This window comes from Cinclus cinclus, chromosome 15, assembly GCF_963662255.1.
Source record: "Cinclus cinclus chromosome 15, bCinCin1.1, whole genome shotgun sequence".
Classification (NCBI taxonomy): domain Eukaryota; kingdom Metazoa; phylum Chordata; class Aves; order Passeriformes; family Cinclidae; genus Cinclus; species Cinclus cinclus.
In genome coordinates, this window is record NC_085060.1 from 1179725 (window position 1) to 1202958 (window position 23234).

At 55.0% G+C, this 23234-nt stretch overlaps 1 protein-coding gene across 1 annotated transcript; it reads right to left on the reverse strand.

The window, feature by feature from the left end:
- Nucleotides 1–323: 323 nt before the first annotated feature.
- On the reverse strand, nucleotides 324–23234 carry LOC134049892 (Krueppel-like factor 5). The gene is made up of 5 exons (XM_062502623.1): nucleotides 22712–23234; nucleotides 11853–11900; nucleotides 6829–7729; nucleotides 4337–4396; nucleotides 324–502 (listed from the first exon to the last, which is right to left on the reverse strand). The coding sequence occupies exons 1-5, from the start codon at nucleotides 23096–23098 to the stop codon at nucleotides 324–326; spliced, it is 1575 nt and encodes a 524-aa protein (XP_062358607.1). The 5' UTR covers nucleotides 23099–23234.

Here is a 23234-nt window from a genome sequence, read left to right on the forward strand (position 1 = left end):
CCAAAAGTTGAGACACACAGTCGCTCCTGAGTGACAAATAAATAGCAGGATTGCCAGAAGAAAACCTTTGGGAATCCTAGCTCCATCAGCCCGGTGCCACCAGGAGCCTCGTCAGGAGATCAGTCTGCAGTCAGGGCTCATCTGAAATGAGCTGGGCTGGATCCAGTCTCTTGGAAAACCAGACAGAGTCGGGGCCAGGCTGGCAGGGGTTCTCCTGCCGCCTCGGTTGATCGCGGCGCGGGGTCGTTCCTATGTACAGGCTCTCCCCTGGGAGGAGGGAAGAGTTTGAGCTGCTCTTGGAGAAGCGAGAAGGGAAGCTGCTCCTAATTCTGGTGTCTCTTCATGTGCAGGGCCAGGTGGTCGGAGCGGGAGAAGCAGCGGCCGCACGCCATGCACTTGAAGGGTTTGGCTCCCGTGTGCTTGCGGTAGTGCCGGGTGAGCTCGTCCGAGCGGGCGAAGCGCCAGTCACAGCCTTCCCACGTGCACTTGTAGGGCTTCTCACCTGCCCAGGGGACAGCCACAGCTCACAGTCACTGGTCACAGGTCACAGTCACTGGTCACAGGTCACAGGTCATGTGCCCAGCCTCCCAAAAACACCCCCAGGCCTCTGGAGATGCCCACCTTCCGTGGCGCTCCAGGGTTCCCCAGTGCGCACAGCCCACGGATTGAGCTGCACCGTACAGGTCTCGTCCCTCTTCTCCCCCTGCTCAGCCTCCCAAAAACACCCCCAGGCCTCTGGGAGACTCCCAAGGTCCTTGGCACTGCCGGGGCTCCCCAGAGCACAGCCCAGGGCCACCGAGGGATTGAGCTGCACCAAGCAGGTCCTGTCCCTCTTCATCCCTTCCCACTTTGCCTTCTGGTGCTCTTCAAATTCCTGTTGGATTTTGGAGCATTTCTGGCTAAAGCCAGCTTGTGAATTAGGGTTTTTTTAAAAATGAAAAGGTAAAAATTCCTAAGGTATGTAGGAGGCACCAGGAGGAAGACAGGGCTCTAAATCTAAATTTTGATCCGAAAAATCTGAATTTTTTGAAACCGCCATCCAACGTTGGTGGCTGCCTCATTCCTGGAAGTGCTCGAAGCCAGGTTGGATGGGGTTTGGAGCAACCTGATCTAGTGGAAGACGCCCCTAAAGGATCAGACAGCCTTTAAAGACCCCTCCCAAAGCCAAACCATTCCAGGATTCCATGACCTAACGCTCCACACCTCCAAGTTCCCCCTGCCAGCCACTCTGTACACAACTATTGTGTTTCCCTCAGGGCGTTCGGGTGATGTCATCCCCGTGCCTTCTCTGCCTCCTTCCCAAACACGCCCAAATCCCAACCTAAACCCATTCATCCATTCAACCTTCCCAGCCAGATGGGAACTGGGCTGGAAAAGCCCTTGGCCGCTTCCAGCCAGGCCACGGCGGCGCTGAACCCTGGCTGCAGCCCCGTCCCCACGCAGGGCGTGGTGCTCTCAAATATTAGTGCTGCTCTTAACAGCCTGAACAAGCAGGCAGAGTTCAGGGAATGTGCTGACATTCCCGACCTCAAATATTTACCCTTTCCGGGGCCAATTGCCGGGCGCAGCGGCGCGGCGGGAGCGCACGTCCGCACGCAGCACGCGTGCACGGGCATGTGTGCCCTGCCCTGCCGTGCTTCCAGGGATTCCTTCCTCCCCAGGCTTCCAGGGAGACCTTCCCGTGCTTCCAGGGAGCCTTTCCGCCCACGGGCTGCTCCATGGAACCAGGGAATCCTGGAAGAGCTCGGGTTGGGAAGGACTGGGAAGCTCTTTGTGTTCCACCCCGCTCACAACAGGTTCCACCAACTTCCAGGGATTCCTGCATCAACTTCCAGGGATTCCTTCCTCTCCGTGCTTCCCAGGGAGCCATTCCTCCCACAGAACCAGGGAATCCTGGAATGCCTTGGCTTGGAAGGGACCTTAAAACCCATCTTCCCTAGACCAGGTTCCACTAGACCACATTCCACCTTCCACTAGATCCAGTCCTATCCAACCTGGCCTTGAATAATTCCAGGGCTGGGAATGCCACGTTTGGCCGGGGAAGTGAAGTTGAGGTCTCCAGCCCAGGTCGCCAGTCTTATCCAGTAGATAAAACAGAAAAATGTGGATACATGAACCTGGAGGAGGCAGAGCAGCATGAGCATTTCCTGCTCCTCCAAAGACCCTTGAGCGCTGCTCCGTGGGAAAGGGATTTTTATGGCTCAGGTAAACACAGAACTTGCAGAGGGTTTGCAAGGAGTTGGTGGGGGTTTTATGGGATTTGGGACATGCCAAGACAAAGGTAGGATTATCCCAAATGCAGGATTCGCCCCAAAATAGGATTTTCACAAAAGCAGGATTTTCCCAAAGGCAGGATTTGCCCCAAAACAGGATTTCCCCAAAAGCAGGATGTCCCCAAAAGCAGGATCTGCCCCACATTGTCCCCTCCAGGTGCCCTGTCTGGGTCAGCCCCACCGAAGCCCTTTGCCTTCAGACTGATCTCCAGGACAGAAACCCAAGATTTCCCATTGTCCCGGGTTTTCCATTGTCCCGGGTTTTCCATTGTCCCAGGATTTCCATTGTCCCAGGAGCTGACTGCCCCTCCCAGGCCAGCAGGGCAGCTCGGGCTGGAACAAAGGATCCAGGGTGGCATTCCCAGCCTGGGGGTTTATGTTTAACCTCCCAGTGGCACCCAGGAAATGAGTGGTGGCTCCAGGAGAGGAAAACACCGGCCATGGCAACGGGAAACCACAAGGAAAGAGCTCCCAGGTCTGGGCTGCTCAGGCAGGGAATGGGAGAAGGGACGTTTTTAACCCTTTGGGTGATGGAGCTGAGGCAGGATTTGGGGTGAGCTCATGCTGTTGGAGCTCTGGTGATGAGCTCAGCGAGGTTGAGATCCAAAGAAAACATGAGGTTTGAAAATATTGGATGCAGAGATCCTGGGCCAGCATTGTAGGGTGGTTCTGGATGGCATTCCCTGCTTTTTGTTCATCCCACACCACCACCAGCTCTCCTCCCTCACCTCTCCACCATTCCCTATAAAAGCAGGGCAAGGGAAGGAGGTAAAGCCACTTTGGATTTCCTGCCTCATTACTGGGAAACCTGAAAAAAACACTGAGTTTTCCCAGATTTCAAACCCACCCAAGTTTTCCTGGGTACAACTTTCAATATTATAGGCAAGGAGGTGCCCAACTCATGGATCCTGTCCTGAGCATGGAGCTCCCAACAGAAGGGACAAGAAATATCTAATTTAATTTAATGTAATTTTAAAGCTCTGATTCCAGACTTTGATAAATCCCTATCAGCACCCAGCTCTGGGACAACATCCTTCCTGTTGCTTTTTTCCACCCCTTCCATGCTGTTTTCCAGCCCCCTCGTCCCCAGTCCCTGCCAAAGAAATATCGTGGCTCAGGCACAAAGTGAAATTCTTTGTTTGAAGGGCTGATAAGGGGAGGAAGGAACAGAGCCAAGAGCAAGAACCAATTCCCAGCCGCAGAATGGGGTTTGGTCGTTGTTCATAAAAAAGAGAAGTGAACTCTGGGCCCGGCTTAATTGCTCTCAGTAAAGATCAGCCCTCCTATAAAAGAGATTTATGAGGGCACTGATGGTTCCTGGACTACCTGGGGATCTGATAACGTTTCAGGTATAATAAATGCCTTAATGAGGGTGCTGGGGCTTGAATGCAGAATGTCACGGAGCTGGGATCAGCCCAGGGAAGCTGGGATCAGCCCAGGGGAGATGGGATCAACCCAGGGGAGATGGGAGATGGGATCAGCCCAGGGGAGCTGGGAGATGGGATCAGCCCAGGGGAGATGGGATCTGGGATCCAGGATCTGGGGTCCCTGTTTGCACTGCAGCACTCTCAGGAATGAGGGCACTGCCCAGCCCTGCCTGAACTGCGAGTGGTACCCAAGGAGACACGAGGGGTTCCTCCCTCTCCTTGGGAGCCACAGGGAAGGGGTTTGACACAAAAGAGACGCTCTGGTCTCCTCAGAGATCCTAAACGTGCAACACAACCTTCCTGTAGGATCAGCAGGATCAGCCTCGGGTAGCATTTGGGACATCTCAAGGGAAGAGCTCAGAGAGGCAAAAAAATCAAAGAATCAAAAAATGGATCAGGACGGGAGGGGACTTAAAGCTCATCTTGCACCACGGTAACTTCCACTGTCCCAGGCTGCTCTAAACCTGGCCTCGGGCACTGCCAGGGATCCAGGGGCAGCCACAGCTGCTCTGGGCACCCTGTGCCAGCCCTGCCCACCCTGCCAGCCAGGAATTCCATCCCAATATCCCATCTACCCCTGCCCTTTTTGGGGGTTTGGTGCCTGAGGCTGGCAGCATTTCCTGGAGCTGCCCTTACCTGTGTGAGTCCTCTGATGAGCCTTCAGGTGGGAGCTCTTGGTGTAAACCTTGGAGCAACCTGCAAGGGCAGAAAAAAACACAATTTCCTTGTGAGAGAAGGACCCTTGATCAAACAAACTCTGATATTTGAGGGGAGGGACAGAGCTGGGCCAGACAAATAATCCTGGCTTGAGCTCAGCATTAACTAGAGAGCATTTGCTCAGACTTTAACACCTTCTCCTGCCACACATGGGAATTGTGCTGGGAATTAGGGAGGGGAGAGTCAAGCACAGAGGTTCAACCCCCCCCCCCCCTTCCACCAGCAGGATGAAAAGCCTCAATTCTCCCTCATTTCTGCCTCTGTGCTTCCCTGTCTCTCTGGGTTCCAGCCATAGCTGATATCACTTTGCAAGGCTGGGTTTTGGAACAGCCCTGGCCCAGCAGACGTGCTACAAATGTTCCAGGAAGCAGGAAACAGCCAGGGACAGTCACAACTTGGCTTCCAGGTCCCAGAACAGAGCCAGGGGGAAGTGTTTTCACAGGACTAGCATGAACAGGTTTTATCAAAGACAGGGTTTAACAGAAACACTGTGACTGGGGAAAAGTTCCAAGAGTGGTGCCTCAAAATGAGTCAGATTTAATTCCTCCAAAGTTTCAGTTGGATAAAGTTTAAGGAAGCCTCTGATGCCCTTGTGGCCCTGCTGCTTTGTGTTTTGATGAGGACATTCAAATACGAATTTGAATATTTATGACCTGCACAAGCAGCACGGGGATGTTTTTCATCCCAGTGTTTCCACCCAGCCCAAAGGAGCCCCTTGCCCAGGATCAGCCCTTGGTCCCACCCGGCTCAGGTAGGGCAGGAGCTGCTTCTCCCCTCCTTGGAAGGAGGGACAAGAGCTGGTGGCCCCATTCAGTTTTGTTTCTGCTGCTCTGAAGCTTTGGCAACCTCACACACTCAGGAGAGAGATCACAGGTTTGGGTAGGAAGGAACTTCAAAGTTCTTCCCATCCCACCCCTGCCATGGCAGGGACACCTCCCACTGTCCCAGGCTGCTCCAGCCTGGCCTTGGGCACTGCCAGGGATCCAGGGGCAGCCACAGCAAATCTGGAAACCTGTTCCAGGGAGGAATTCCTTCCCAATATCCCATCTAATCCTTTCCTGGTCAGTGGGCAGCCACTCCCCCTTAGCCAGTCACTCTTGGACCTCATAAAAAAAATCCTTCCTTGGTTATTTTGGGAGAAATTTGGTCCTTGCCCACCCTGCCAGGGAACAATTCCTTCCCAATATCCCATCCATCCTGCCTCTGGCAGTGGGAGCCATTCCCTGTGTCCTGTCCCTCCATCCCTTGTCCCTCCTGGAGTCCCCTCAGACCCTGGAAGGTTCTGGATAGGGGGTTTACAATCAAGTCTCCCATGTTCATCTGGTTCCAGGTGTGAAGTCTCCAAGCCCCTTCACTTCCTGACTCTGACCAGACTGTGAGAATTCCTTGGAATTATTCCTGACTGGAGTCACCTCCAGCTGAACCTTCGAGGGAGGGATCACATGGATCCCTGCTCCATCTCTGCATCTACAGACCCAGGATTTATTCAGCACAGAGTGGGGTATTTTTCCTTTTTTTCACCACAAACCAAAATCTTGCTAAAACCAGATTTGCCTTGGTGCAAATCCTGCAGGATGAGCCTCTGGGCAGTCAGACACGAGCAATCTGTCTCAGATCTAATTCCACCTTTCATGTCCTCACCATGACCAGCAGAAGGTAAAAAATAAAAAATTCTGCACAAGCCATCAACCACTGGCAGCTTCTGGCCCAGAAAGCCCCTGATCCACAGGATGCCAGAGAGTGGGAAGGTGTAAGCACAGAAAGATCTCTCTCAGCCTGTTCTGTTCTTCTGCAGCTCCTGGCACTGTGGCTGGAGACGGGATCTGGAGCAGGCAGAGCCTCTGGGCTGCCCTCCAGCCACTCCCATGCCGTGGAAAGAGCCTGTAAATCCCTCAGGAGACAGCTGGGAAGTGACTTTCCTCAGTCACAAACCCCACAACTGGTCAGCACTGGGGATCAGACCTGGAAGTGGGAGACGTGTCCTTCAGATTCCTAAATTCAGATTCGCAGTGCAGACTCCCAGGAGCACATTTCTAAATTCAGATTCCCAAGTTCAGATTCCCAGGTGCAGATTCCTAAATTCAGATTCCCAGGGGCAGATTCCCAGGTGGAGATTCCCAAGTTCATATTCCCAGGTGCAGATTCCTAAATTCGGATTCCCAGGAGCAGATCCCTGGCTTTGCAGGCGCTCTCTGCCTTGCTGAGCTGCTTTTGCCAGAGTGAAAAGGGAGAGGAAAGGGGACAAAGCAGCAACCACACCATGCTGGTGGCATCAAGCTCTTCTACTCCCTCCCACTTCCCTGGGGCTCCACGCAGAGGTTCACCCAAAAAGGATCTCAGATTATCCCCCCTGGAGGCTCCAACCCATCCTCGGGGTGCCCAGAGACCCCCAAATCCCACCAAGAGCACACCTGGGTAGTCACAGTGGTGAATCCTCCTCTTCTCCAGCTCGGGGTTGTTGCGCCGGTTGTACTTGGGGGGCTGCATCACAATGTGCCCCTGGGACAGGCCCCCCACCCCGTTGGGGACTGGGGGGATCTGGGACGACTGGACCAGCTTCAGTCCAAAAGTGGCTTCGTAGGACGGCGGGGGAGAGATGGTGTTGATGAGCTCGGGTTGGTTCTCGGGGCTGCCAGGCTGCGAGTTGGGGGGCGAGGGGGGCAGAGTCACCCCTGGAGAGGGGTAGAACTGCCCGGGGATGTTCCCAAAGCTTCCCTGTCCTTGGGCCACGTGCGGGTACTGCTTGAGGGGCCCCGCCGGCTGCACGGGTCTGTGAGCCACGCTGGCCACGGAGCCCGTGGACATGGTGACCCCGCTGAGGCAGCTGATGGCCGTGGTGCTGCTGCTGGAGGAGGATGCCAGGCTGGGAATGTCGGCGCTGGCAGCTCCCAGGGGCAGCTGGAAGAGCTGGGGCTGCTGCGGGTGGGCGGGCAGGGGCATCTCCGTGGGCATCTCCTGCTTGACAAAGATGTTGTTGGCCGCCACGGACTGGGGCATGCTGAACACGCTGGTGAAATCAGGCAGGGTCTGCGTGGAGGAGGACGAGCAGGGCTGGGAGAAGCCAGTGCCGGGCTCGGTTTTGATCTGAGGGAAGGGGGCCATGGGTTTGGGGGGCCGGTAGAGCCCCGTGCGTAGGTGGGTGGTGTCGGGCAGGATGACGTTGATGTTGACGCTGTAGGGCGCGGAGCTGGGTTTTTCTGTGGAGAAGAACTCGTCCACCACCGAGGCGCTCTCCCGGCGGTACTTCTTGTCCGGGAGCATGGGCACGGGCGGCACCTCGCTGGACAGGTACTTGTCCATCTCCGAGCGTGCCTGGGGCAGAAACAGGGGCACGGGGAATGGGAAAGGTGAGCTTGACACCCAGCCTGGGAGATCTCACAGCAATCACAGCAATCACAAAATCACAGAATTCACAGAATCACAGAAATCACAGAATCACCAGGTTGGAAGAGACCTCCAAGATCATCGAGTCCAACCCAGCCCTAACACCTCAACTAACCCAGGGCACCCAGTGCCACATCCAATCTTTTATTGAACACCTCCAGGGATGGTCACTCCACCACCTCCCAGGGCACACCATTCCAGTACTTTATCACTCTTTCCATGGAAATCTTTTTCCTAATATCCAACCTAATTTCTCCTTGATACAGCTGGAGACTGCGTCCTGTTGTTCTATCAGAGCTGCCTGGGGAAACCCAACCCCACCGGACAGAGCCACCTTTCAGGGAGCTGTAGAGAGGGATAAGGTCACCCCTGAGTCTCCTTTTCTCCAGGATAAACAAGCCTCAGCTGTTCCTCACAGGGCTTGTGTTCCAAGCCCCTCACCAGCCTTGTTGCCCTAAAGTGAGCAGGAAATGGAGGCAGCAGAAGGGAACAGCCCAAGAACCTGAGCTGAGGTGATTTAGCTCCAGGTCTGACTCAGCCAGACTCCCCAGGGCTGAATCAGCATCCTCTGCCCCACTTCCCCCCTCCCTATCTCCCTGATAACACCCTGATAAGTCCCTGAGAGGATGCAGGTAGGACAGAAATCAAAGCTGATAAAGGGAAGCAAGCTTTGGGTACGAAGTTTTGGCCACACAAGCAGCAGGAGTGAGCTCCAGGAAAGGAATGAATCCCTCAGGCACGTTGGATCTGCAGCTCACCTTGGACATGCTCTGCTCTCCTTTAGACCCAGCAGCCTGAGGAGGGTTTTATTCTGGGACAGTTTCTTTAATGAACTGGGGAATTCTAGGACAATGGCTTTAATTAATTAGGAATCATTTGGGTCTAGAAATCGAAGTGATGTTGCCACTAATTCACCCAAAATGGGAACAGTTCCTGCCTCACCTGGGCAGTGACTCAGCCTTGGCCTAAGCTTTGGGTTAGTTCTGGTTTTACAGAGCTGTTTTTATGAGCCTGGCTCCTCCAAGCTACCAGCACCTCTGGCTCTGGTTCCTTCCCCTCCTGGTTCCTGCCTGCTGGAACTGGCTCCAGACCCAACAATCCAGGACCCTGATGGAGCAATCCTCGAGGAAATTCATCCCCTGGTGCTGCCTGACTCAGGTTCTGCTCTCTGCATTTACAGATCCCAGCACCAAAGCTCTTGTGCAGAGCTCCAGCCCTTAATTGCGTGGTTCTGCAAGTGTCAAAGCCCTCATTCCTATGGAGAGCAGCTGGAAAAGCACCAGGATTTGCCTGGCAGAGCCCAGAGCTGAGCTCTCCAGCCCTGAACTGTGTCACCACAGTGCCATGGGCCAAAGTCAGCCCTGCTGCCACCTCAGGGCTCTTAACAAAGCTGGGTGGGAGCCAAGAGATTTCCTCACCCTTTCCAGGGAAAGGATCACGGAGCTTCCAGCTCATTCAAAGAGCCTTTGCACCTCTGGGAGCCGTGCTGGTGACACATGGCTGAGCTGGCTGTCACCCAGGCACGGGGACAGCCACAAATCCACCCTCTGCCACTCGGGAGGGAGCTCAGGGAGGCCAGGCTGGGACTGGTGTGTGCACAGATTGTGCTGGGAATCCTGCAGGATCAGGGAATTGTTCCATGTGGGAAAGACCTCTGAGGTCAGCGAGTCCAGCCGTGGATTCGTCCGTCCTCGTCAAACGTGGAGTTCCTGTCCTGGGTAAAGGGAGCTCAAACAGCCCCCTTCAGAGGGAATTCTCACTCAGACAGAGCCTAAATCCCAATTCCGTGACCTGCGGAGTCATGGAACATCCCAGCATGGAAGAAATCCGCAAAGATCATCCCTGGTCCTGCACAGATCCCCCAGCAATCCCACCCTGAGTGACCAAACTCTCCTGGAGCCCTGGCATCCCTGGGGCAGTGCCCAGCACCCTCTGGACGAGGAACCTTTCCCTGATACCCACCCTAACCCTCCCTGGCACCACTCCAGCCGTCCCCTGGGTCCTGTCCCCGGTGCTGCCCTCCTTCTTTACCCCAGGAGACAGGGGATGGACTCGGAGAGTTGCAGCCCCATCCCATCCTCACCCAGAGCTCCAAGCCCTGCTGCGTCCCTCTGCCACAGGCACCGCAGTGTTTTTCCAGTAGAATGGGCAGAGATGAAGCACGAGACAATAAAAGAAAAATATTTTGATTTCGCTTCTGAGCCGATATTAGCTGTGCCAGTTAGATGTGACAGAAGAGGTGCTAATCCTAGATAGAAACCGATAGATCGTGAAGATGTTAAAAAGCTGAGAAAAGCGATAAAAGACAACGGGTTGGGCTCACTGTATTTTAACCAATTGCTAGAAGGAATATTTAAAGCCTTGGAGCCCAGCCCTGGGCACTGCTGGCACCCAGGCTGGCACAGGGCAGGTTCCCTGGGGAATCAGCTCGCCCCGGGCAGCTCGGGATGCCGAACATTCCTGAGCAGTGAACGGCCCCGCTTGGCAGCAGCAGGGGCAGGGCAAGGTGCTGGGTTGCTTTTTCCTTCCACACTTCCCTTATCTCTGGCATTTCACTTTCTCACCTGCAGTTCCCACAAGGGAAGGTCCTGCTGCCGCAGGGGACCAGGCAGGAAGAGAAATGGGGAAAGGTGGAGCTCAGAGGGACTTTCCAAACTAAAGGATTCTGTGGAGGGTCTGTCTTGGGGCGATTTATGATGCTTGTACCCCCAACTGTCTGTTCTGTTGGTGTTGAATATTGGGTTCTGCAGCTTTAAGACCCCATTCAGAGATTTTCTCCCAACTTTGCCCTAAACCAGGACAGGGTCCTTGTTTGGTGTCACCCAACCTCCCTTCCTCCAGAACTGCCCCTCCCTGCACAGCACTGTCTTTTCCTGGCCTTTCCATTAAAAATAATTGCAATTTTACAAAACAAACAAAAACAAAAACCCCACAGTAATTCCCCTTCAGGCTCCTGGAGAAAGGGCTGGTGAGGGACAGCAGACAGGACACCAGCCCTGCCCCACTGCTCTGTGTGTGTGCAGGACCTGGACAACAACAATCCCACCCCATGGAATTCTCCACACTGCAAGAATCCCAAGCACCAGCATCCTTCCCACAGGGAGAGACAGGAATTTTATGTCTGTAGCCCTGAAACACCTGGAAAACACTGCCCAGCCTGGTGCTGGCACATCTGACCCCAAAGCATTTCCCAACCCAGTGTCCCATCCAAATCCAGAGACTGAGGGAGCTGGGATGGGGCTGGAGAATCCCTGAGGGAGCTGGGATGGAGCTGGGGAATCCCTGAGGGAGCTGGGATGGAGCTGGAGAATCCCTGAGGGAGCTGGGATGGGGCTGGAGAATCCCTGAGGGAGCTGGAAAGGGGCTGGAGAATCCCTGAGGGAGCTGGAAAGGGGCTCAGCCTGGAGAAAAGGAGGCTCACGGGGAAATTCTGGCTCTGCAAACCCCCTGACAGGAGGGGACAGCTGGGGGGAATTCGGGATCTGTTCCCAGAACAGGGACAGGAGGAGAGGGAATGGCCTCAGGCTGGGCCAGGGGAGGCTTAAGGTGAACACTGGGAAAATCTTCCCCAGAAAGATTTGTCCAGCCCTGGCTGGAGTCCCCATTGCTGGAGGGGTTTCACAGCCTTGTGCAGGTGGCACTTGGGGACACGGGGCAGTGGTGGCCCTGGCAGTGCTGGGGAATGTTGGACTCCATGGTCTTAGAGGGCTTTTCCAAATTAAACAATTCTGTGATCCTACAAAGTGCTCAGCTCAGGATCAGCACAGCTGAGGTGGCCAAGTGCCACTCAAGCGCTCAGGTGCTCCTGGTGTCACTCCTGTCACAGCCCTGGGGACACACAGGCCACGGAGGTGACAGGGACACAGGGACACAGGGGACTGGCAGGGATGGAGGGACGTGTCCCAGCTGGAAGGGAGGGATGGAAGTGGATATGGGGAGTGGGAATGGGGAGTGGGGAAAGCCCCGGCTCAGTCTCTCGGGGATTTCTGGGTTTCCTCCTCCCACCAGGAGCAGGAGGATGCAGGGGGAGGATTGAAGAGAAGCCACTCACCTCCAGGATGAGCGGGGGCATCCTCTGGTCCATCCTCATGGGGTGCAGCTGCGGGAGGCAGGGCTGGGTTAGTTGGGTGTGCTCCCCGCCTTGGCCACCCCAAAAAACCCCCAAATCCCCCTGGACAAGGAGGGCAGCACCCCCAGAGCCCCCCCAGGGCCTCCAGGTGTCTCCCCTGCCCATGGTGCCAGTGGTTGCCCACCACAGTTGGGGCAATCCAAGGAGGAACAGGGAAGCCTCTTTGGGAAGAAGAGACCCATGGGAAGTACAGAGCTCTCCTGAGGAAACTGAGGCACAGCACCTTAAATCCCTTGACATCCCCACAAGGAGAGGATGAGCTCACAAATGTCCTGCCCCTCTCCCTTCTGCTGCCTCCGCCTCTCCCAGACTCCCACAGAATCCCACAGAATCCCACAGATTCCCACAGAATCCCACAGAATCCCACAGATTGCCACAGAGGACTGAGGGCTCATTCCAGATCCCTCAGACCCAGATCCTTTCTCCAAGCTCAGCATTCCAAACAGGCCAGCAGCAAGAAGAAGGGAAGAGATCTGGGATCCCTGCAAATCCCAAAGCAGGATTTACCCCAAACCAGCCTCCTGTGGGCTCATTCCACATCCTTCTCCTGCTCAGTTCCAGCAGAATTTCAGGTCTCGAGGCTGGAGACCTCATATCCCCCTCCCATGGGACAGCAATGACCTACAATGATCAGCCCTGCAATGATCAGCCCTGGAATTTCAGCCTGTCCCTTCATCCAGGCAGGGAATTAACAATTTCCTGGCTCTTTTTGGGGAGGACTGAACTGATCCCACACACAGGATAAGTTCTCAGGTTCACAGGGCACTCAGCTCAGCCCAACAGTGCACGAGATGTGAGCTGATGGGGAAAAGCCTCAGAGCCTTCCAGATGAAGAGCCAGCAGGATTCTAGTGGGATCATGGCCCCAGTTTCCCTCCAGTCACTGGCCAGGAGACCAGGATGGGGACAGGAGGCACCAGACAACACGGGCACAGGCTCCAGCAGCCACCCTGGAGCAGCTCAGGGGAAAGGGGAAACACCAAGAAACCTTCAGGGAGTCCAGAGGGACTGGGATCATTCACAGAACCCCGCAGTGGTTTGAGCTGGGAGGGACCTCAAAGCTCATCCCATTCCACTGTCCCAGGCTGCTCCAAGCTGGCCTTGGACACTTCCAGGGATCCAGGGGCAGCCACAGCTTCTCTGGGAATTCTATCCCAGCACTTCCCCACCCTCAGAGCCAGGAATTCCCTCCCAGTGTCCCACCTAAACCCACCCTCTTCCATTTGCAGCCATCTTTACATGTCCAGGAAGGGAAAGCCAAGAAGAAACTCCTCTCACACAGCCAAAGCACCGAATTCCAGGGGGGATTTTCCCCCCAAAGTCACCCAAGTTTGACCCTGGAGAAGCATCTCCTCAACTTGGCAGAGAAAGAAAACCAAAATACAAACGAGGAGAAGGCACAAAGCAGCACTTTGCCCACTCCAGTAAGGCCATGGACACCAGTTTGTGCCACTGGACCAGCAGTGTTCCACCCAGCACACCCAGACCAAAGGTCCCTGGAGGGGGGGATAAGCTCAGGAGCAGCCCCTGAAGAGATGGAGGATGTGAAGCCCCCAGCCCCAGTAAAATCAGTGGCTTGATGAAGAGAACAACACCATCCCACCTCTCCAGGGTGGATTTTCCAGAGGCTCATAGGGATGGACATGAGCCCCTCCATCCCTGCCAGCTCCCGTAAATCCTGCAGGAGCCTGGGATTTATCCCTGGATCAGATGTCCCAGCCTGGGGGAGCTGTTATCAGCACAGAGATCGATTCAAGCAGAGTCCAACACAAACATTTCTTGGCAGGGCCCAGATAAACCCGAATTAACCAGGAGCATGGGGAGCTGGGGGTGGGACGTGGCCGTCCCCTGATTAAACACCTCCTAATCTGCGGGTGAGAAATGACAAACGGCCCCAGGAACATCAGGTGGGACCGGGAGGGGAATCCGTGTTTGCTGAACAGGCAGCAGCTCTGAAGGTGGCACACGGAGGGGCTGGGGGAGAATTCCACCAGCCCTGTGCTCACTCCTGCCTGGCCACAGCTCCCATTCCATCCCCCAGATGGGAGATTCCTTCTCAGCTGGGTCCTGCTCACAGCCAGCCCCCAGCGTGGTGCTGTCACTGCTGCAAAGAGTTTTGGGGACAGGAGGGGCAAGAAAAATGTCATCTGTGTCCATGCTGGGCAGGCAAGAGCATCCAGCCCTGGGGGCCAGCAGCAGAGGGATGAGGATAAATCAGCTTGGATGGGGCTCGGAGCAGCCTGGGATAGTGGGAGGTGTCCCTGCCCATGGCTGGGGTGGTACTGGGTGAGATTTAAGGTCCCTTCCAACCCAAACCAGTCTGGGATAAAACATACAAATTCCATGGAGCTGCTGGAATAAACCCAGAGGAATCCACGGAGCTGCTGCAGGGCTGGAGCCAGGCTGGGAGAGCTGGGGGTGCTCACCTGGAGAGGAGAAGGATCCAGGGAGAGCTCAGAGCCCCTGGCAGGGCCTGAAGGGGCTCCAGGAGAGCTGGAGAGACAAGGGATGGAGGGACAGGACACAGGGAATGGCTCCCACTGCCACAGGGCAGGGATGGGTGGGATATTGGGAATCAGGAATTGTTCCCTGGCAGGGAGGGCAGGGGCTGGGATGGAATTCCCAGAGCAGCTGTGGCTGCCCCTGGATCCCTGGCAATGTCCAAGGGCAGGCTGGACGGGGCTTGGAGCAGCCCGGGATGGTGGAAGGGCAGTGCTGGGTGATCCCTGATATCCCCCTGGCACAAACACTCCATGGCTCCAGGATCCTCTGAGTGGGGGCTCGGGGAGTGGGGGGACAGCAGGACACAGCTCCAGGGGGAAGGGGGGCACTGTCCCCAGGGCACAGGTGTGGCACAACGGTCGTGCCACAACCCAGCCCTGGCTCTCTCTCCTCCGTGCACCTGCACGAAACTCCAGCCTCCAAGGGAATCAGCAAACAATGGGCAGGATAATCATCAATCAACCCCCCTGGCACAGCCCTGGCAGTGCCCCTTTGCAGGCTCACTTTATAAATAGCCTGTATTTATATCCAGATTTGGTTCAATATCAGCATTTATTGTCTCCTGGTTAAATATTGACCTGGGTAAATATTTGTTCCTCTGATCATTTGGGTTTGATACCGACCTGGATCGACGTTATTTTTCTGTTTGTTCCTCAAGTCTCCTGGAACTCTCTGTAAAACGGGATTAGCAAAGAAAGCCCCGGGACTCTTCCTTTCAAGTGCCCAACGTTTGGCTGCTGTAAACAACAAAGCCGTGTCCCAGATGGAACCTGAGCTCCGGTGGGAATGTGCTGGGCCAAGGGAGGCCCTGGATGGGCTCACACAGCCCCACAGGGGCTCAGAGCAGCTCCAGGCTGCCCTCGAATTCGTGGAATACTTGGGTTGGAAAACACCTCTGAGGTGATCGAGTCCAAGGTTTCCATCATCTACTCCAGACTTTTCCCCTTTTCCTGCCAAACCCCATCCTGCCCAAACAAACCTGGGGATTCAGAGCAACTCCAGGAGGAGGTGCTACCCCCAAATCATTCATGGAATTCCATTCATTCTCCAGGTTTGTGCCCACGGGTGGCCCAGGAGATGGGGAGGGTTATCCCAGTGCTCTTCCCTGAGTAGATAATGATTTTCCAGGAACCAGGGAAGCTGGGAATCTCCATCCAGGCAGCCCCACTCCCAGACTTGCTGGCTGTGTTTGCAATTCCTTCCCTCAGGCAGCTGATAAAGGCTCCCACAAAGGCAATCCAGCTCAGGTATTTATCACCGGGACCATGCCACAATCCCAAAGGCCAAGGGAGCCAGGGAAAACACCCTCATCCAACTCCAAGGTCAAGGGGCTGGGAGAGGAGCAACTGGGAACAGCCAGGAGAAACCTTTCCAAAAACAAAGCCATAAACGGATTGAAAAATAACAAAACCTTGGAGACACCTGGAGTGGGAAGGGAATGACACAGGAGCAGCTCACAGGGTGAGGGAACCATGCTGACTTTGGGGTTGATCCACATTTTTGGGGTTGATCCACATTTTTGGGGTGGATCCACATTTTTGGGGTGGATCCCACTCCTGCAGAACCCCCAAGAGCCACCTGAGCCCTGCAGGGAGCTGGAAGGAAGGTGAGAATCAGAGACGGCCTCTCCCATCAGTGAGGACAACTCTCAGAGGGTGGGAAGGGAGGACACGAGGATTTCAGCGATTTGGACCTCCACAGCTTTCAGGATTTTCCCATTCCATGGTTTCTGAGCTGCTCCTGCTCACCAAAGGCTCAGGGGAAGCCCCTGAAAGGCAGTGGAGGTTTTCCAGCAAAGCCAAGGGGAGGTTTTCCATCCAAACTCCTGGAGGTCGATCTGGGCTGATTTCTGCTGCAGCCCCTTGGATGGATTTTTTGGAAAAATTAAATTATTTAATGTCATTTCAACTCCTGGAAGATGGAGAAGCTTGGAGCTTCTCCAGCCTCGGCCAAACCACGGCAGAGCTCAAGGAGCCCTGGGTCCCACGGGCACAAATCAAATTCCAAATTGGAATTAGCCAGGAGGAGCAGGGATCCCCCACAGCTCCACTGCTCCTTCTGGACTCAGCTCCATCCCAGAACTGCCCCTCCCTGACTCTTGGACGTCACAATCCCCAGGATTACCTGGACAAATTTCTCCAGCTGTTCCTGGCCGCTGGGATTGAGTTTTTCCGTTCCCCCAGTCCCTGCCCCAAGTGCTGAACGTGCTGTGGGAGAGGCTTTGGAGCTCCAGGGATCCCCCCGAGCTGCTGGGATTCACTCCTTGGGGCAGGGATGCGTAACTGGGGCAACCGGAAGGCTCAAAGACAATCCCAGTGGCCAGGAACGGCTGCAGAAAATTGTCCGGGTAATCCTGGGGATTGGGAATGTGCTGTGGGAGAGGCACTGGAGCTGCCAGGGTGGTGGGGTTCACTCTGCCTGCCCCCAGCCCCGTGGCAGCTCACCCTCCCGTCCAGGGCGCGCTCCCAGGGGATGACGATGCAATGAGTCACTGGCTGCTTGCCGGGGCTTGTGGAGCCCTCCTGGCATCCAGATCCATCCAAGAGGCCACAAGTCCTGCTCTTCCCAGGAAAACCGCGGGGCAGACGCCGGGCAAGGTCAGGTTTGAGGTGCAGACAGCAAATCCCCCCCATCCCTGCAGCCCCAACCTCCTCCCAGAGCAAGGAGATCCAAAACAGGGACGAGGGGGACTTTGGAGCAGATCCACTCCTGCCACATGCCCCGTCCCCTGATTAAATCAGGGGGATTTAATTTCACGAGTATTTCGTGGAATTGTGGAGTGGTTTGGGTTGGAAGGGACCTCAACCACCACCTCATCCCACCCCCTGCCACAGGCAGGGACCTCTGGTGTGCTCCTGGGAGCAGAAATCCCGAATTTCCTCCAGCCCCAGGGCCTTCCACCTAAACCCTCCCTTTCCACGATTTCCCTGTGTATAAATATCCCCAATTGCTGTTAATTAAGCGAGGTTGATTACAGCACAGGCTGGAGAAGACTCCGAGCCCCGGGGAAGCTCCAAAGGAAGAATTTGGGACCTTGAGCATTGCCACTGGGATCCCCGAGGGGATGGCAAACCCCAAATTAAATGGTTTGAGTTCCTCCCACGCCACAGAACCACAAAACCCCCAAATATTGGAAGCTGCCCAGAACGAAACGTTCGGGAATGTTTTGGATGGGAAGCTGGGGGGATGCCCTGATTTTCCCAACAAATTTGGGGCTTTTCCACAGTTTAGAAACCTGCTCATTGTGGGGAATTTTAATATATCCAGCCATTCCTGGGTTTAACTCCCTGAAATATCACTGAGGAGCAGCGAAATTATGTTTTTTGTGGAGACAACAGTAAAATATTTGGGGTAAATAAAAAAAAAAAAAGAAAAGAAAGACTGGATGGGCCGGAGAAAATCCACATCCTCTGGCCTCTCCAGGATGGGTTCAGATCCATGAGATGAATTATCTCAGGTGTGAGGGATCTCATAAGGGATGGATAAATACCCTGTTTTTTGGGATAAACCTGTGTTTTCAGAGCAACTACACTGGGATGATTTTCAGCTTGCACTGAAAACCCTACAAAGAGCAAGGTCCTGAAATGCATTTTTAATACTTGCAAATCCTGCTCTGGGTGGGAACTCGAAGGTCCCTCCCCATCACGCCGAGGAAACAATAATTTTCCAAGAATTGTCGCAGCATTTCTGAGCTCATTGAAAGATTCTTTGTTCGACTTTCGATCTTGAACGGGGCTGCGAGCTCTTTGATGTGGTAAACAGCCCATGGTGGTGGGTTTTTTTGGGTTTGTTTTTTTTGTTGGTTTTTTTTTGGGTTTTTTTTGGAGGGTTTTTCATGCTAGCTCAAGTTCTGAGAACATCTGAATTGTAAACACGAGTTCTCCAATCCCCAGAGCCCGGCGGGATCCTGTGACTGCGGGAATTCTCCAATGGAGCACGAAGGAAAGCAAACACTGTAATCAAGCTCACAAGACGCTCGTAAGTGCGATTATTTGCAGTGGATGGGTTGGATAAAAGAACTCACTGGAGCAGGGCAGGAGAACAAAACAGCGCCGGGAGGTGACCGAACAGGTTTGAGAGAGGGAGGGAAAACTCCCAAACAATAACACACAAACCAGAAATGCATTCCCCAAAGCCCGGGGAGCGAGTTCAGGTGATGGGGTTTGCTTCCCACGCACGGCCAGAGAGGGAAATCCGCTCATCCCCTCCTTTTGCAGCTCTCCAAAAAAAAAAAAGGGGGGGGGGGGGGGGGGGGGGGGGGGGGGAGAGAATAAAAATAAAAAAAAATAAAAAAAATAAAAACCACCGGGAGCTTTTCCAGCTAATCCAAGCAGAGGGCAGGTCACAGGAAGGAGGACGAGCAGGGCACACCTGGAATTTTTGTCCCCTTCCCTCGCTCCTTTCCTTGCCGAGCCAAACTTCCCCAGGCAGAACAATCGGCCTTTGTCCCACCAGCAGCTCAAAGTTCGGCCACAGCGATTCCATGGAGCTGTTCCATCCTGCTCCTTCCTCCTTCCATCCTGCTTCTCGCTCCCTCCTGCACCCACCCGCTGCCTCCAGGAAACTTCGGGGCCTCCAGAAAAATAAAATAATCAATACTGTGGGTGAATTTGCCGGGTTTTGGCTCGCTGGTTTTATCCAGAGCTTCCTGCAGGCTCTGGAGCTGCTCTGCCATGGGAGCAATCCCTGGGATTCTCCTGAGGGTCTTCCTGCAAAATCACAGGGATAAATGGATCCTTTCTGGGAATCTGTCCCAGTTCCCTGCAGGCACCTGCCAGGCACAGAGCCCATCAGACTTGCAAATCCCAAAAACACTGGGATCAGCTGATCCCAAAGCAAAAACAGAGGGAAGGATCCTTCCCTCTGGGGATGCCTCATGCCAGGCTCCACCAGCTCCCAGACCCATCCCCGTGCCACAGGGATCAGGTGTTCCCATTCCTCCTGGCCAAGATCTAACTTCCCATCTCTCCCACCTCATTCCTGCACATCCTGGAGCCCACCTGAGCTCCCAGCACCCTTTAGGAATGGATTTTTCACACTTCCATGGAATTTCTGAACCCTCCTCCAAAGCCAGGAGGATTTTGCCCAGTCATCTCATTCCAGGTCCAGAGCAAAATTCCAAAGTGGCAATCTCCCCTTTCCCTGCAGAAAAGCCAAATTTACTCCCTGCCTGCAGCTCCTGAGATCCCAAGGAAATCAGTCATCCCCCGGGAGCTGTGCTGGGCACTCCAACATCTCTCCTAAAAAAATAAAGGAGCTTTCTTTATGGAAGGCAGGACTGTCCTGGCCCTGACCAGGATCCATCACCGTGGTTCCAACTGGGCTGTGCGAGGAGCACCAAGGAGCAGGAAAAGCCACCCCTGTTCCAAGGGACAGCCACAGCCACGTTCATGGCAAGGAGGTGGCAGAGGAGGTGCAGGACAGGACTGAAACAGCTCCTGAGAGCTGGAGCACTCCTACAAATGCTGGATCCAGAAGCAAAATCCCTGCCGAGATCACGTCAGCGTTCTGCACTTCCAGTCTGCTGCACAGTTCTTCCACGCTGCTGGAAGGGTGTGGGATGTGCCATTCCTGGCACCGAGGAGGTGATGTGCCAGGAAAAGCTCTGGGAATTCTCCTGGTCCCATCTGATGTACCCAAGCATCTCCCAGATGCTGCAGATGTTTTATTCCTCCTGATTCCCCCCCCCTCCCAGCCCAGAGGGAGCCAAGGACAGGGAGGGGAATCCCGTGGGGCAGGAATTGGGATCAGGGGACACAAAGGGAGCCCTTTGCTGCTGTTCCTCAGCCTGCAGCCAAGGAAAATCCCTTTCCACGCTCATCGGGATCTTCCTCGTTTCCCACCTCAGCCACACCGGGAGCTCACCACAACTGCCCTGGGGCCCGGCACAGGCAGCAAGGGGTTAAACCCAGGGATTTGTCCTTCCCTCTCTTCCCAGCAGCTCCTGCCCCGCAGCCTCCAACACCAGAATTCCCAGCGAGACAGGGATTGCCCTCAACACCGTCCCAAATCCTCAAGGACAGAGCTGCAGGGAAGTCTGGAGGAGTCAATTCCCACCCCGTCCTTCCCGGCCCTGGGTGATCCCGGGATGCTGCTCCAGCCCCAGGTGCCCGGGAATGTTGTGGCAGCCGGCTGGGAGCAAGGATAAATCCTCCATGCAGATAAATCACTCATCCAGGGCACCCGACAGCCACACAAAGGGATCAGCTCCTCCTCCCCTGAAATGTTCCCTGGATGTGCCTGACTTTACCATTATTATTATTATTATTATTATTATTATTATATTTTTATTGTTATTATTATTTTCTACAGCATTAGACGCTGGAGCTTTAAAGAGGAAAATGCGTTTTTTCTGGCTGATCTGACTCAAACCAGGAAGGAAAAGTTCTTTCCTCTCACAAGCCCTTTTCCCTCCTCTTTTCTCTGCTTTTTATGTTTTGTTTTTTTTTTTTTTTTTTTTTTTTTTTTTTTTGGTTGGAAAAGCCAAGGAAAGGGAAAAACTGATTGGAAATTCCACAAAGGATCTGTTTCCACCTGAGTCAGATCTAATAAAATTTTCAACAGCAAAGAGCTCTCACTTAAAAAGCAATTTTAGAGGGATATATGGCAATGAGACTTTGAAAGCACAGGGATCGTTTGCTGCTGCCTCTTCCCGAGCTTGGGCAGCCAGAGCAGCGGGAATTGCCCCGAGCTGGAACCTGACAGGTCACAGCCTTTGGCACCAGCCTTGTCAAACTGATAAAAACCCTCCGGAGCAAAGGCTTCCAGCCCTGCAGCCTCTCCCAGCTCTTCCAGCTCCGGAATCCGCTGGGAAAAAGGGGCCAGGGCTTGGGAAACTCGTCCCTGGGTGGGTTTGGGGATCCGTGGGATCAGTTCAGCCGCTGTCCCCGGATTGCCACTGCCCAGAAAGGGACACAGGAGGGTCAGTGGCAAAGGGGTGACACCTCCAAGGCCACCCCTCGGCTGCCACTGGCCCAGAGCAAACTGGGACCAAACTGGGAGGAGAATTTGCCGATGGGATGGGATGGGATGGGATGGGATGGGAGTGAAGGTGTCTCCAACCAGGGGTGTCCCCACAAGGGGACAAGAGGTGGCTCAGGGACAGCCACGGCCACTCTGCCCCACTGGCTGTGGCCACCCTGCCTCATCCCACCCAGATGGAAAAAGGGAAGACGCCAAGCTCGCCCTCCCCCAGCCCGTTCTGGGAGGTCTCGGGGGAGCTGACAGCTTTTCCCCCCCAGATAATCCCCAGCTGTGACCCAGGTGATCCCCAAACCCCACACAGAGCTGGAACAGCCCAGGGGAGGGAGGAAGGGCTCCCCTGTTTGACCCCACACCCACGAGCACTGCTGGTGGATCCTGGATCTCCAGGAAATCCAGAGATGGAGACGCAGCCTTCCGTGGGACGGAGCCCCAAAATGGAACACCGGTGACGTGGGGACGAGGGAAGCACGCACAGCCCCAACCCCTGGCTGGTGCCAGCCATGCTGGGATGGCTTTTGGGGGTCCCTGCGTGTCCCTGGAGCCGGGGCCTGGAGCATTCCCGCCCGGATCAAGATGGCGCTGGGGCTGTGGGGCTCAGGTTAATCATTACCCGAGCGCCCCGAGCCCCACGGAGCAGGAAAAGGGGAAACCACAGCTCCAGGGTGGGGCTGGGCCTGCTTCCCACCGGGAAAAGGCTGCAGGATCTGCTGGCGGGACACAGAGCCTCGTCCCCCCCCCGGCTGGGGTGGGTCTGAAGGAATATCCCAAAACCACTCATCCAGGTTTTTATCTAGGGGGAACGCTGCCAGGGAATCTCAAGGAGCATTCGTTCCCCGCCGTGGTGGCGGAAAAATACAGAGAATGAAATAAAATGGAAAATAAAGTCCTGTTTCCCTTCTGCCACACGCAGGCGCGGCAATCCAAATCCCAAAATCTTTTCCAGTGGGAGAAGCCCTGGACACACCCTGGCCTGCCAATCCCAGGGGCAGGGATTGAGCCCTGGAGTGGGAGCAAAACCCACACGGACATCGAGGAGTTTTGAAGGCAAACAGGAGGCAAAAAGGAAAAGAAACAAAAAACCACCCAAACCAAAATTCCCAAACGAAACCCAACACGCCCAGGAGAAAACCCAGCGGAGGGGGAAGTGGGAGCCGACAAAGCCATGGAGGTGTCGCAGCAAAAAAAAACAAAAAAAAAAACCAAAAAAACCCAAAGCAGAATTGAGCCCAAATCCAGAGATTTTTGGGAGGGTCCGCTCACCTGAGCGGGCGGAAGCGGCCCCTTCCCAACTCTTACCTGTGCCAGGTCGGGAGGGTTCTCCAGGGGCCGGGAAGGGGCTTTGATGTCCTCGAAGACCGGGGTGTCCTCGTGGGGGTCCCCGGACATGCTGACGGGTTTGAGCGGTGCCAACACCGCCGCGTCCACCAGCCCGCTGCTCATCCCCCCCGGCGGGGACGGCCCCGGCCCGGGAAACGGGGGAAAACGGGGAAAAAGAGGGGGGAAAACAAGGAAAAGGAAGGGAAAAAAAAAAAAAAAAACCCTGAAGCGAGCCGGAGCGAGCTGCGCTGGTGGGAGGCCGGTGCCGGGTCGGGAAGGCTTTACCTGGCTGCGGGAGGAGGAAACGCCAACCTGGAAGCGGCGCAGGGTGTGGAGCCAATCAGGCTCCACCGGGACACCGCACATAAAAGGGAGAGAGGTGCTCGGGAAGCTCCCACACCCCGTGATTCAATCCCACACCCCGCGATTCAATCCCAAACCCAGCCTGTGAGCTCCAGCAGGGAGCTCGGAAAGCTCCCACACCTCGGGATTCAATCCCAAA

Coding starts and splice junctions, on each gene's coding strand:
- LOC134049892 (XM_062502623.1), bottom strand. CDS start 23,098: ATGTGCGGTGTCCCGGTGGAGCCTGATTGGCTCCACACCCTGCGCCGC. Junction 4,397..6,828: donor TCACCACTGTGACTACCCAG/GTGTGCTCTTGG, acceptor CTGCCCTTGCAG/GTTGCTCCAAGGTTTACACC. Junction 503..4,336: donor TCATCAGAGGACTCACACAG/GTAAGGGCAGCT, acceptor TCCCCTGGGCAG/GTGAGAAGCCCTACAAGTGC.